This window comes from Leopardus geoffroyi, chromosome A2 (assembly GCF_018350155.1).
Source record: "Leopardus geoffroyi isolate Oge1 chromosome A2, O.geoffroyi_Oge1_pat1.0, whole genome shotgun sequence".
NCBI classification, from domain to species: domain Eukaryota; kingdom Metazoa; phylum Chordata; class Mammalia; order Carnivora; family Felidae; genus Leopardus; species Leopardus geoffroyi.
In genome coordinates, this window is record NC_059331.1 from 115633792 (window position 1) to 115648823 (window position 15032).

Below are 15032 nucleotides of genomic sequence, written 5' to 3' on the forward strand. Positions count from 1 at the left end.
AGTCAGTTGAGCTCGTCTGACTCTTGATTTCAGCTCAGGTCATGATCTCACGGTTCGTGGGTTTGAGCCCCACATGAGGCTCTGCGGCTGGCAGCACGGAGCCTGCTTGGGATTTCTCTCTCCCTCTCTCTCTGTGCCCTCTCCCATTCGCACTGTCTCTGTCTCTCAAAATAGATGAATAAACTTAAAGTATATATATTTCAGGGCACCTGGGTGGTGCATTCAGTTAAGCATCCAACTCTTGGTCGCAGCTCAGGTCATGATCTCACAGTTTGAGAATAAGAGCCCCACATTGGGCTCTGCTCTGATGGTGAGGAGCCTGCTTGGGATTCTGTCTCTCCTTCTCCATGCCCCTCCCTTGCTTGTGCATGTGCACAATGTGCACTCTCTCTCTCTCTCAAAATGAAAAAATAAACATAGATAGATTGATTTCTACCCTTCTCTAGAAGAAAACAAGGGTCTTAGGACATTTTAATTCAGTGTACCTCTTTAGGTGTTTTGTTCTGTATTTTAGTTCTTTTTTTTTTTTTTTTTTTTTAACTTTCCAAGTGGGACATTATAATTTTTTTTTATAATTTTTAAAAAATATAGTGTGTGCTTAGATATACATGTTTACCAGTTTCTTTGCCCACCATTTCTTGTACCTTAGACCTTCCTTCTGAGATTATTTTCCATATTTCTACATTTATGGTCTGATTGTAATAGCCATTGTAAATGATTATCTGGAAATGTCTTTTTATTCATCCTATTCTTAAATGAAAGGTTAAGTGGGCGTATAATTCTAGATTGAATACTTGAAGGTGTTATTTCACCCTGCATCATTACTGTTGATCCCTGCTATTAGTCTAGTTGTCATTCTTTGTAGATGATCTGAATTTTTTCTGTGGCTTTTTACAAGAGCTTTTCTTTATTTGTGGTGTTTAGCACCAAATGTGTATGGGTGTTTATTTCTTTAGTTTATCCTGCTTGGTATTTGTTTTGTTTCCTGAGTCCAATGATCTGTGTTTTTCATCATTTGGAAAATTCTCAGCCATTTTTTTCTTCAAATAATGCCACAGCTTCAGGAATTCTTCAGTTAGAAATGTTGGCAGGTCTTGCCTTTGTGATTTCTAAACTTTCCGTTCATCTTTGTCTCGTGTTGCATTTGGGGTAATCCTTCAAGTCTGTATTCCAGTTCACTGATTCTTTCATCTATTTCTATTCTAGTCAATTGTTTAACTTATCCTTTCAGTTTTGAATATTACTTGATATTTCTTTTTTTTCATAGCAGCCTGGTCATTTTCAGTGGCCTTTCTTTGCTCATGTTTTCAGTTCTTTTATTTCTGTAAACACCTTAAATATAGTTATTTTATGTTTTATGTTTGATGATACCAATATGTGAAGTCTTTGAAGACCAGATGCTGCTATTTGTTGCTTGTTTTGACTCATTTCTGGTTGCTTAATTCCTTATGTGTTTTGTGATTTTTGTATTGTGAGCTTATATTTGTTTGATATTAATCTCCAATATGGGGAGACCTGGGTTGTATTCCTGTGAGTCTTCCCTGCTCTCCTCAAGAGGAGAATAGTATTTGCTTTTGCGAAGTGCCCTGGGGCACAAAAATCCAAGACTACTTTGAATTTTTCTTGGCTTACAGTTTCCTAGATTTACAGATAGGTAAATTCAAACCTCAGCCTTTACAAGGGCAGGGCCATCATTGTAAATTCTTTGTATAGAATTTATAAAGGAAAGGAAACTTTACCTCTACCTGGAGCTGAAATTTAAATAGGCAAAGTATTTCCCCATTCTGCCATAAGGCAGCTTAGTTTTTTGGCATTTTGTTTTGTTTTGTTTTGGCTCATCTTTTCATTAAAGGTATAACAAGTCCAAGTGAATTGGCTTTAGGCAAAGATCTCAGTTCCAACACCTTACTTGTATAAATCTAAGACCTTATCTTCTCATACAGCCAATAAAATAAATTTCTACGTTTCCGATATTATCAAAAGCCCTCAGAGTCGCTCCAGGGTCTCTAAATGCTTACCATTCTAGTGTTTAGTTTTCTCATTTTTCACCCTCTGATCTTGGCTGTGCATTTTTTTTTTTTTTGCCACTTTAACTATTTTATTTTATTTTACTCTTTTTACTCTTTACTTTTTATTTTACTTTAAGTAATCTTAAGTAAGCCCAACATGGGGCTCAAACCCACAACCCAAAGATCGAGTTGTATGCTCTACTGACAAGCAAGCCAGGTGCCCCTTAGCAATGCATTTAAAACATAAAATGATGTTTTAACATTTATTATTTCCAGCATTAAAGTTATTTTGTTTTTGTGGAAGTCTAAACTGTCATGCTGCTATAAGTAGAAGTTAAGCTTATTCTTTGAAGAGGCCTGAAATGTGCAGGCAATGACTGTAATATGCTAAGTTAAGTATACTAATGCTAAGTCTCCTGGGCTCTTGAATTCCCAGTCATCCTAAACCAAAAACCACATGGATAGTATCCACAAATGGGACCAACTGTAAGATTTCAATTAATGTGATGATCAAGAAATCCTCTCATAGAAGGTAGCTGGAACCTACTTTGAACCATTAAGTTGTTTTTGGTGCCTTATCTGGACATTTCATTTCAGGTATAGTTGGTTTCAGGCACAAAGTTAAGGAAATAAATGAAAGAGAAAGGAGCATGTTCCCTTCTGCCTAGGACATCTTTCTCAGGAGTGGCATTAAGTTTGAGTGTCCTAGTAATTAAATAGTATCACTTGCCTCTTAATTTGGAAGTTAAGTAAAATTTTCATTAGATTTATCACACTGCTACTACTTAATAATATTGTTATGGCATTAGGTAGGTTGACCCAATATTGTCCCTTAAATTGGAAAAGTATTATGGTATATCCATACAATGGAATGCTTTGTATTTACTAAAAATATTTTAAATGAATATCTAGTAATTTGGAAATTTTTCATAAGTGGTAAAAGCATGAAACAGTATATGGTATACTATCTTTTTGTTAAATGAAAATAAAGAATTTTTAAAAGACTAGGAATATTTTAATCCAGTTAAAGTGTGAAGAGAAAAAAGAGAAGAGAGTATAAGTTAGGGACATATCTTTATGAATACCTACATTTGAGCAGTGGTAGAAGGAAAAGAACCAGGAAAGGAGAATTTATTAAACTGCTTGAACCAAAGGATGGTGTCTTGAAAACCAAGGTATAGAGAGAATTTTAAGAAGTACAGCATAGGTGCCCACTAGTCTCTTAAGTTCATAAAGATGAAAGAAAAAATTGGGACCAAAAAGATACCTTTAGATTAGGGCTTTCACCTTTTGGATTTCACACATGTTAATATTAGATTTTTTGTCATGCCTCCATTCCCACACCATGTGTTATATTTCTGGTTTCATTGGATAAAGCACTGCACCTGTTTCTTCATACATGATGTCAGCTGTTAAAGACAACTAGCCAATCTCATTCAAGTACAGTATTTAGTTCCTATGTAGATTCTGAATTGATTTAGAAACAGGATGGCAGGATTATTCTGGAAATCCAACCAAGTATAGGGATTCCAGAAAGCCAATCAAGGCTCTGTTATTTATTACATTTTTTTTTTCTTTTTAAAAAATAAAGACAGTAGGTTATTCTAAAATTCCCTGACTAATACAAGCAGCTGAGACTCTTCTAGGCTTTGGGACCTGGGCAGAGCTAAATGGAGGAAAGACCTCAAACCTCCCTTCTTCAGATCATTAATTACCTTCCTAACATCTGCCTTAGCACTGTCTTTTCAAAGCCGAAGCAAAAAGCACAGTCAAAGCCACTGCAAAGGGCCAGACCAACTTCTTACTCAAAATTTGCAAGTGACAATACCTGACTCTCAAGGGAATAACTCCCAAAGCAGTAAGCCTAAAGAGCAAAGAGCTCCCCAGGAAAGATGTCAGAGTATTTGTTTCTAGCCCTGTCCTTGTAGAGAAAAAGCCTACCAGTAAAGCCCCAGCTTATGCTTCCTACAGAGGTCAACACAGTTGGCCACAGTCAGCCACTTTTACCCAGTGGCCTGTTGGTTGCAAACCATTACCTCCTGTCCCTCTCCTTCCTTGCTACCTGTCTTCTCTTGTTGGGAGTATCCACAGTACACTTGTGCCTGTGTGGAGCCCTCCTAGAGCAGTAGCTCTCAAATTCCAGCATTTCTGATTCACAAAGTCTGGGGTCAAGTACGGTAATTTGTATTTTTAACAAGTTTCCAGGCGCTGCTGCTACTAGTGATGGTCAGGCAAGAACCACTATCTCAGACCAGGAACAGGAGAGCTGAAGGGGAGGTCAGCAAACTACACTCCACAGGCTAAAGCTAGCCCTGAGCTAAAAGGATTATAAAAACAAACAAATGGAGAGTACGTGACAAAAACCATCTGTGGCTCGCAAAGCCTAAAATATTTACTGTCTGGCCCTTTCCAGAAAAAGTTTGCTGACCCCTGACCTAGAGCATGTGCCAGAGCCTTGGCTGCAAAGGTCTCCTGCTGTTCCAATACAAAGTGCTTCTACTCAAACTCTGAAATGAAGGAGGTGCTAAATATTGATTTTCATTCCCTCACAAACTTCTCCAACCTGTCTCTTTTTATTTGAAAGCCCAGCACAGCATCATGAACAAAGTGTTTTGCATGTGTTAAGAATTGTTGACATTATTTTATCTTTGGATCTATAATACTGCACATCATACATAATTCAAAAAGATACAAAAGGGTATATAGTGAAAAGTCTGTCCCCTATCCCCTTGTTCCCTCATGCGGGAGGTTACTTGAGTCTGCATACACATTTACGTACATATACTTGTATAAATTATATAACTGTGTATATATGCATAAAACGTACATTTTAAAACACAAATGTTATCACACTGTGTACTCTGCTACATATTGCTTTTTTTTATTCCATGTTTGGGGAGATTATTCCATGGGTACATATTCCCTTTTTCATTTTTCTTAACAGCCACATACAATACTCCATTATATGGATATACAGTAATTTTTAACCACTTTCCTAACTGAACTTTAGGTTGATAAACTCCTGGAAGAATTAAGAAGAATCATTGACTATAAAGAGTGGGTGCATTTGTAATTTCGGTGGATCACACTGTTGCCTTCCAAATAGTAGTACCTGTTCACGTCCCCCCCCCCCCCCCCCAGCACTGTATAGAAGGCAGCATGTGCTTCCCCACACCTATATTCTACCCTGTGTCCAGACAGTTTGATCTTGGCCAATTTGATAAGTGAAAAAGTATGATTTAATTTGCATTTCTCTAATGAGAGCACTTGAGCGTCTTTTCGTGTGTTTAAGAGTTAGTATATTTAAGTAGTTGTTTTTCTGTGAACTGTGTTCAGTTACTTAATGGAATTTTCTGTGGAATTTTCTGTTAGTAACTGGTCTTAATCTTGTTAACGGTATCTTTCAATATTTGTCCCTTTTGTTGATAAATATTTTCTTAGTTTGTCATTGTCTTTTGGTTCTGTTTTTTTCTTTCTGCCATGCAGCAATTTAACTTAAAATTTTATTTAGTTAAGTCAGTTTTTTTGGGTTTTTTTTTCATGGCTTCTGTGTTTTCTGTCTTAGCTTTCCCACTTGGGGCCTATTTTAAAAAAAGAAAACTGTTGTATTTTTCTTTTAGTACATTTATGAGATTTTTTGCATATTCAGGTATTCTTTTGATTTGGAACTTAGAATAAATTATGAGGTAGGGGTATAACTTTTTCCTTTTTTTTTTTTTTTTACATTTATTTAATTTTTACATTTATTTATTTTTGAGAGACCGAGCACAAGTGGGGGAGGGGCAGAGAGAAGGAGACAGAATCTGAAGCAGGCTCCAGGCTCCGAGCTGTCAGCACGGAGCCCGACACGGGGCTCGAACTCACAAACCGTGAGCTCATGACCTGAGCCGAAGTCCGACACTTAATTGACTGAGCCACCCAGGCGCCCCATAACTTTTTTCTTTATATCATTATCTAACATGATTTATTGAGCAACCCACCTTCCCATGCTGGTTTGAAATAATACCTTAAAAGTTTTTCATTGTTAAATGGCCATTGACAAAATGAAGGAAATGCTAAATGAAAAGGATCAGTTTAGATCACAATAATTCTGAAATGTCATTGCATTTTCAAATCATCTAAGGCATCTACTTTCTCGAAGTGTGTATCTGAATTACCATGGGATTTTGTTAAATATGTAGATTCTGATTCACTAAGCCTAGTAGGTTCTGGGGTTCACTATTTCTAATAAGCTCCCAGATGCTAAAGCTGTTGGTCTTTGAACTACATTTTAAGTGGCAATACTTGTGCCTGGGCCCCTCCAACAGAGTTTTTTACTTTATTCGTCTGTGGTAGTTTCAGAGATTTCCGAGGTGATTCTAATGTAGGGTTGAGAACTGATAGATTAGGAGATCTGAATTTCAGTAACTATTATTTTGGCAAACTATTGCTTGAAGAGCCAGATAATTACCTGGTGTAAAGTAAGTGGGTTTGGAGTTCTTAGCCTAATCGTGATTGCTGAGAATAATAAATTGGTTAGGACTCCAACCCTCACACATTTTCCTACCTTTTCCCCCTCTTTCCTTAACTGCTTTAAAAGGATAATAGAAAAACAGTTACAGAAGTAAAAGCACTATTATATTTGGTTATTTCCTTTTCAAAGCATTAAAGTGCCTAAAGTTTTTGAAAAGTTGCTATATGTTTTTCCACAGGTGGAATGAGGTATCATCTGCTGTCTCCAGAGGATCGAGAGGAATTGGTAGAAGGCACAAGGCCCAGAAGAAAGAAACATGACTACCGCATCGCCCTGTTTGGAGGCTCCCAGCCACAATCTTGTAGATATTTTAACCCAAAGGTAACTGATTTTTATTGTTTTTGTTTTTGAAAGCTCAGAGCACATAAACACTCATCTGCCACTAGTAATAATAGCTCATACGTTTAGAGAAGTTACAGTTTGTGTTGTTCTTTCACATATCTTTTGATATACACAGTTGTCTTCTTTAAAGATTGTCTTCTTTAAACAAGTAAAGAAATTGAGGCTACTCAGATTTTAAATGTTTCAGTAATTGCTCTGGAATGCAGTGTAGTAACCACTGTATCAAAGAAAATGGAAAACTAGTTCTCCTATCTTATCTCATTTTGTTACTAACCCCTTGCATTCATTACGACTCCTTGTTTCCTTTAGGTGCTATTTTCAATGACAATATGGTTCTGGAGCTGTATGTGGGTTGTTGTTTTTTTTTTTTTTTAGTAATTATGTTTTAGTGTAAATTAATACATACTCATTCTGGAAAATTTAAAAACCTAGAAAATCACAAAGAAAACAGATAAAGTTACCTTTAACTATGGAAATAATTATCAATTTTAATGTGTTTTCCAGTACATGTTATACCATTTGGACCAGCAGAGCCTGAGTCATAGGTCTAGAAATACAATTTTTAATAGACTATTAATTATAACCTTGAGAAAGGCCACTTACATTTCTACCCCTCGTTTCTTAGTCTTGTATGTTTTGGCTATGGAAGGGATAATACCATATTCTGTTAGTACTAAATGTGTTGCTGGGGCAGAGCAAATATCACAGTCCTAAAATATAACACCCCAACCTTGCAAGGTGGTACCCATAACTGGTGTTGAATCTAAGCATATAATGGTCTCTTTATTATTTTGTTGGCCCATTTTTGGTTGATGATAGATACCTGATAAGTCCAGAGCATCCTCTTGACATCAGGATGCTTATCTGATACTTGTTTCTTTGGAGGCAGTCTATGTCATACTCTAGTAGTGATGTACAAAGCATTTGTAATATGGTGATGTTGTCAAGTGTACAAGAGAGAGTGAAGTCCAAGCCAAGTCCAAAGTATTAGTTCCAATGAGGGCAGATCATTGTCCCTTTAACAGTGGAGGGGTCCCAGTGCAGTTAGCCTGGTATTAGATAACTAACTGGTTCCCACAAGGTTTGGTAACAAATCAAGGGCTTAGGATTGATCAATATTCCTGACAGAGTGGGAGCTGACTAGTGGATAGCCACATTGGCCTTAGGGCGGGAAAGTATGTTAGCTTCCACAGCTGCTAGCGTATGCAGCCTCTGTCATTGACCCTGTGGTCACTCATAAGCCCATGGAGCACAAGCATCAGATTGAAAAGGGAAGGTATAGATGGCAGTCCTATCCATGTAATTATTAAGAGACTTTACTGGTGGGCGCTCTGTTAAGAATTCATATGGGATGCAAGTCTGTGTCCTTTCTAGAGGGCCATCTACATTATCCTTCCTCGAATCTTTCTGTCAACAGTCTTACATTGTTGCTTATTTCAGGTGTGCATCCATCTGGGTGAACCATTAGCTACTGTCAAGAATTGATAAAAACTGACCTTAGCCTGTCTATCCTGAAGGGCATAATGGAAAATAAAAGGAACTACTTGAAATTCTGCCAAATCAGAAGGTTTCTTCTGAATTGTCCTTTAGTACCATTTTTGAAGGGACTAAAATGCTTTAGCAGTCCCCTCTTGGCTAGTACTATCACAAATGATCCAAGCTCAGGTCTTTCAAATTTATCAGCTGATTTATCAGGGACCACCTCCGCAAAGACATAACCCTGGTCGAAGGAGAAGACCTCCTAGGAAGGAGTTGTGATTCGTCCTTTCAGGTATTCTGTGCCTTTGGGACCTCCATAAGTGCAGGGTTATGTTTACAAACCAAATGATTGGTCAAAGGCATGCTATTTGTGATTTGATAGATCAGGTAAAATGGTTCAAAACAGGTTAATGATATGGTCAACCTGGTTTCCTTTGGTGTCAGACATTTGCTGTCTGTCACAACCTAGTGGCCAGCCAGGAGCTATGTACTGAAAAAAATGGGTTGGCCTTGCTCCAGAATCCCAGGGGCATGCTCCATGATCATACTGGAACATGCCCCAAGCTATAAGCAGCACACTGGTCAGTACATTGATGCCCCAGGATCACAAAGTAACCTGAGCAGCCAAGCCATTCTACTATAGCCTGTCCTACTTAGAAGGTTGTCTCCTGCTCTAGCTTTCACTTGCAACTGGCAGCTTTTTGGTTTACCTTATAAACATATAAAAGTGGGACACTCAGTTATAGGATCTGTTCCATCTGTAGTATGTAGGAGATACTTGGGGCAGCAAGCTATAGCCTTCGTTTCCAAGGAGCTATACCAACATGCTGTAGATCAGAGCTTAATGAACTTTGTCTATAAAGGACTTCATAATAAATATTTTCAGTTTTATAGGCTACACAGTCTCTGTCATTACTGGTCAACTCTGATGCTATAGCAGGAAAACAGCCATAAACTACATGAACAAATGGGCATGGGTGTGTTTTTGTTTATTTACAAAAATAGGCAGTGATTTGCCAGCCCAGTTTTGCCATCTGTAGGCCATAGTTTGCCAACCCAGCTCTAGACCTGTGCACATCTTTTGAACTTTGTAGTGACTGTATTCTAGGCTAAGCTTCTGTCCTGTCAAGCCCTTGTCTTACCACTTCCTGTTCTCCAGAACTGATCAGAATTATGGGCATCAATATAGGAAATCAGGGTGTGACAACTTTTGGTAAAGTTAGATAGACCAAGGGTCCTGCAGCTTAGATTATAGCATACAGAGTCCTCTCCTGACTTGAGGTCAGACCATGAAATGATTTTGTTTTCCCTGCCAGCTGAAAAGAAATCCCATCGAATGGTGTGGATAGACACTAACAGAAATACTCATAGCAGAGTGTTAGCTATATACTAAGTGTTAGCAGTAGTTTCAATCTGGTCCAGTCAGAAGACCACACATGACCCTGCTGCAACAGTTAGAGGCATCAGTCTCGACAGTTCTACAAAGCAGCAGTTCCTCCTCTGTTTTGGTAGAAAAGGAGGCCTTACCAAAGAAGGCTTTTCCTTCTTACTGTAGTATTTAACACCATAACCCATGAGTAAATATACTGCCAGATAGCAAGAAGACCTCTCCAAGGAGGGAGGGTTGGGTTAGATTGGTTAAAAACCATCATGTTTGGACTGTCCCTGTTGGTCTGGTCTCAACTCATCCATCCGTCTCTGGCCCATTCTTCCATCTCCAGAATATAGGCTGTATTTTCTTTACTAAAGACATCTGGCTTCCTTTCTCAGAAGACTGGTGTCTGGCAGGTACAACAAGGCTTCATGGCCTATGTGGTACAACCCAGTAAGCACAATGGTGTTGTGCTTAAGTGATTGATACACCTACCCATCTATTTCACACCAGGTAAAGTTAAGACTTCTTGACATTTCACTGTTTCATTGGTTTTTAATTTTTCAGGATCCATTTGAATAAAGAGCAGGAAACTTACAAGTATGATCTGTTTTTTCCAAGCAAAAATTGAAATCATAGGAGTTTATAATTCTATGAACCACAGCTTTCAAGTGTTGATAATAATCCCTTCTTGTTACCCAAAGCCTAACTACAGTATTGATTTTTACAGTTAAAAGCAAAAAACAAAAACAAAAAAACCGTAACTATACTTGTGGTGAGCAGAGCATAACATATAGACTTATCAAATCACTATGTTGTACACCTAAAACTAATGTAACATTGTGTGTTAAGTATACTTCAGTTTCTTTAAAAGGAAATGAAACTACATTTTGGTAGAAAATATTTTATGTTAAAGTAGGTGGCTATTTTGATGTATGGAGGGACAAGGAGATCTTAATTTCATTTACGAGGCTGAGCATTGTAGAATGTGGCAAATGTGGAATGACTCCTAGCACTTTATTTTTGGTGTGTAGTTCTAACCCTTTCCTTGTTTTTTTTTTTTTTTTGTTTTTTGTTTTTTGTTTTTTTTTTACTGGACAGTCAAAAAGAGACACATACTCTATACAAGCCTGAAAGTGAGACTGTAACTCCAGAATTCTCATTCATTGTCTTACTTTGCTCTTATAAATGCCTGATACATACTTAATGTTCTTTCCTGTATTCAACCACAAATTTTTAGGCTTTCAATGGAAAAATTCAAATAATTGAGGAAATAACTACAAATAAAATTATACTCATTCCATCAATTGTCTCTTATGCCCTGAAGCTAACCCCATTAGAATTCCACTAAATGTTTATTAAATGTTTCTATTAGAAGTATCACACCCTCCCTTCTTTTTGCTATAAAATTTTATCTTGAAAAACTCACCCATTACTATTATTTGTATATAATATTTTAATATAAGTTGATTAGTCTTTATTATATCTAATATTTAAATAATTGGGAAGGCTGATTTCATTATAAATTATTGTTATTTATCTTGAATCTCCCAAAGTGAACACTATTTCATTATTCAAGTAGATTGCTTAATAAGAAGTACTGTACAGAAATTATATTTTATTGAACTTAATCTTTCATCAGTTAGAATTCAGAAATTCAGATTTGACAGTCATCAAGTGGACCCATTTGTGTGTGTGCTATATGCACCAAAAATTATCATTTTCATTGAATTGATCTCCTTTAAAGGAGGCAATTTAAGCAGTATTATTACTTAATTGAATTGTCTAGAATTAAGGTGGTATCCCTATAAACTATTATCATTAGATATTCCTTGGATATCACCGGTGAGAAGAGGCAAATATTTATATTGCTGACTGAAAAATGATAAAATCTTATTTTTTTTCCTGAGTATCGATAGAAAAAGGAGTCTTGGGTTGCTGTATTGAATTGAAATGATGTAATTCTTGTTATGATCCTTTTATAAAGTCTGTTGAGTCTTCCTTTCTCCCATCTGTACCTGTTTTTAAAGTTTTCAAGTGCTTAGTGATTACTAAAAAAGTTATTTATGTGTAACCATGCTCTACTCTTTTAGTACTGGTATTCTCAAATTGTAGGATGGGAATGTCTTATGATATTAATGCCTAAATAAAAGTTGACTTAACTGACCAGTTTTTATTTGGACTGTTACTACCAGTAAAATGATGAGCTCTAAGGGCTTAGAACTTGGTAAAGGTCTTGGCTTGCCACTTCAGTATAGTGGAGAAATAGGAGACCGTGTCCTAGAGAAAAAGGGATTCTGCCTATTCCCTGCCAAAAACAAATAAGGACTAAGACCCAACAAGGTAAGGGCCAGAGCCTGTAAATTACAAAGGCAGAAAACCATATGGTGCCGTGTCATATGAAACCATCAGGTTCAGAAGGATTACCCTGAGTACACTTTCTCATTCAGAACTCTGACAGATTCATCACTGAGCTTAGTGTCTGGCCCAATGTGGACACTCAAGTTTGAAAGGATGAATACACCAAGATAACTTTATATAACACTTCACAAGCAGTTTTGTCAGTTTTACAGGACTGGGTTTATTTATTTTTTTTTTTAACTTTTTTTAAACGTTTATTTATTTTTGAGACAGAGACAGAGCATGAACAGGGGAGGGGCAGAGAGAGAGGGAGACACAGAATCTGAAACAGGCTCCAGGCTCTGAGCTGTCAGCACAGACGGGGCTTGAACTTACGGACCGTGAGATCATGACCTGAGCCGAAGTCAGACGCTTAATCGACCAAGCCACCCAGGTGCCCCATAGGACTGGGTTTAAACATAGGTGGCCCCTGAATCAAAAGAAATGAAGTTACCTTCCACTCAGAACACATTTTCCTGCTGGAAATATTGTTTGTTATAGGTATCAGTGTGCTTCACAGTGCTTTTTCTCACAGCATCATAGCCACCTTACCTCTTAAACAGGCCTTCACTGAGGAGACAGTCCCACTCTGTGATCAGGGTGGAAATGGGCAGTTATACATTGCATATTATTTTAAAAGACATGTACACGAAGAAGTGTAAATCTTAAATTAAAAAGTTAATAAGGCACATGGGGAACCTAGAAGAGCAGGCTTTTTTGTCAAAGAGCAACTCTTGATTTCAGGGTTGTGAGTGTGAGCCCCACATTGGATGTAGAGATTACTTTAATAAAAAATTAACAAAGCTTGTATGAGAGTGTATCAGTTGTGTTTGCCACCAGCAAAAGAGTGCTGTAGAAGCAGTGCACAGAGGTAAAAGGAAGAGCACTGCTAAAAGGATCAGGAGCGCCCATAGGAACAAAATATCCAAAGTGGGCAGCAGTCATCCCAAGTGGATTGGATCCTGGCTGTGAGCCCAGGGGCCGACATTGTTGGAATGCAAGTGTGGGTCACCCTGGGTATCGCTTCAGCTTCCTTAGTTGTCGTTATAATAGGCATCCAGTGGTAATAAGGTCCTCTGCAGCTTGGGCACAGTAGCTGTTCCGTAAGCTTGTTTGCATGCAGTTTGGTTAGAGAGGCGGTACTCACATTCATATGGAAGAGACTGGAGTACATTCTGAAGTAAATTCTCAGGAGAGTGCTCTTCCTTCGTAAAATGTCTTCTAAAATATTGAGAGCCTCAGTTCTTCTCTTTTCAAGCATCTCCACCACACACTATTTTGTAGTTTTATTCTAAAATCAGCCTGACAGCCCCTTGCTGTCTCCCTTCAGGGATCTGTTTCTTTTTGTGTTTATTCACTGCATCTGCAAGAAACCCCAGTGAAGTACAGCTAACCACAGGAGGGATGATACCAGACTCATTTTCTGTAAGCCATAGTTATCCTAAATTAACAGATCAATCCCCTAAAAAAGTCTGGAAGAGAGCAGAAATAGAGCTGTAGTTTTATTATTTTGTTTTGTTTCTGTAATAGAGCAGTAGGTATTTGATTAAGGGGTGTAAGGGGGAAGGAATGAGAAAACTAAACATGGTATCTGTGTGTGGTGGTGTTTTAAAGACTCCAGCCATTCTGAAATGAGCCGGAGAGTAGTGGGCATATGAACACAGGACTACAGGGGTAAGGGTCAGGTTGAGGGTAATCCTCAGAGAAGTAGAAAAATTACCACTACCATGGCACTTGGAATTTTCTCTTGGCTAATTTGGGTAATTGTTCATATGATGACCCAGAGGCACAGTAAGATCTGTCATCCTAGAAGTATTAAATCATGTCCAAATAGGTTTGCTGTGATTATTTTCTTTGAAAATTGATGATCAGGTTTTAAGAGAAAATTATCCTCAGCGGTTATAAACAACAGAACATATTGTATGGACTGTGTCCAGAAGCAGGAAGCAGTTAGAGGCTGAGGTCAGTGAGGAAGCCACTGAACACAGCCAATCAAAAGTCCCAATATGGGATGGACAGTAATGGCCTTGTTGATACGAAGAGCTCCACCTGAGTTGGATTTGTCCATGGAAGCTTCATGGAGGTTTTCTTGAGGGAAACTTACTGGTAGAGTTTGGATAGGAAGAAAGAGAAAAGACAAGAATATATAGAATCCTAAGTATGTTTGCATCTTTTTGGTTTGATAAGTATGGTTATTAAAATTTTTCATGTGAGCTTCCAAAGTATTACTTAGCTGAATGGAATCTAACTTTGTGCTTTAAGAAAAGAAATTAGATGTAGGTGGAAGAACTGAAGGACTAGGCCATTGGTCATTTTTCTTTTGTGATGCCTTTTTTTTTTTTTTTTTTTTTTTTTGGTTCTTTTTCTTTGTTTTATTTGTTGTGTTGGTTGGTTACTTTTGTTTTGTTTTGTTTTTGTAAATGAAAGCACCTCTTTAGGAGAAAGAGCATTTCAAGTTTAGGGTATATGAACTAAGGCAAATCAGTCTTTCTAAACCTCAGCTTTCTGGTCTATTAAGAAAGTTTAAATCTTCTCAGCATTTGTGTGAGCATCAGTTATGTTCATTTGACTCCATCTTTTCTTTGACCTTCACTCACTCAGCTTCTCCCTGCCACATCTTTAGGACTCTTCATCTTCCATATTTAAACATAAAAAGCCTTCTCATCTTCCTTTGTTCATCTCCTTTGTCTCTTCACCTTCCCCAACTCTTCCAAACCTCTTGCCCTTGTGCAGCATCTCCCTACTCTGTCCATCTGAGACAGCAGATGTTCATCCCATCTAGTGAGAACAGTTTATTAAATGAGTCTGTTACTGCATTTCAAGATTTGAGACAGTCATTTAAAGCGTAGTGTGCCTTCCTGTGCCAAGATTTGCAATCCCGCGTTAGGGCTGTAAAGGCAGATCTTGTGTTGAAGTA

At 37.7% G+C, this 15032-nt stretch overlaps 1 protein-coding gene and 1 long non-coding RNA gene across 6 annotated transcripts in view; one reads left to right on the forward strand and one right to left on the reverse strand.

Moving 5' to 3' along the window:
- The window catches only part of KLHL7 (kelch like family member 7), a 71237-nt gene that overhangs the window by 39639 nt on the left and 16566 nt on the right, over window positions 1-15032 (forward strand). For all 5 annotated transcript variants that reach the window (XM_045495072.1, XM_045495068.1, XM_045495073.1 and 2 more), the window contains one exon: window positions 6701-6843. In XM_045495072.1, the coding sequence (XP_045351028.1) occupies window positions 6701-6843 (143 nt within the window). The remainder of the gene's footprint in view (window positions 1-6700; window positions 6844-15032) is intronic.
- LOC123606551 overlaps window positions 1-15032 on the reverse strand; it is a 45308-nt gene that overhangs the window by 7113 nt on the left and 23163 nt on the right. The window lies entirely within an intron of this gene.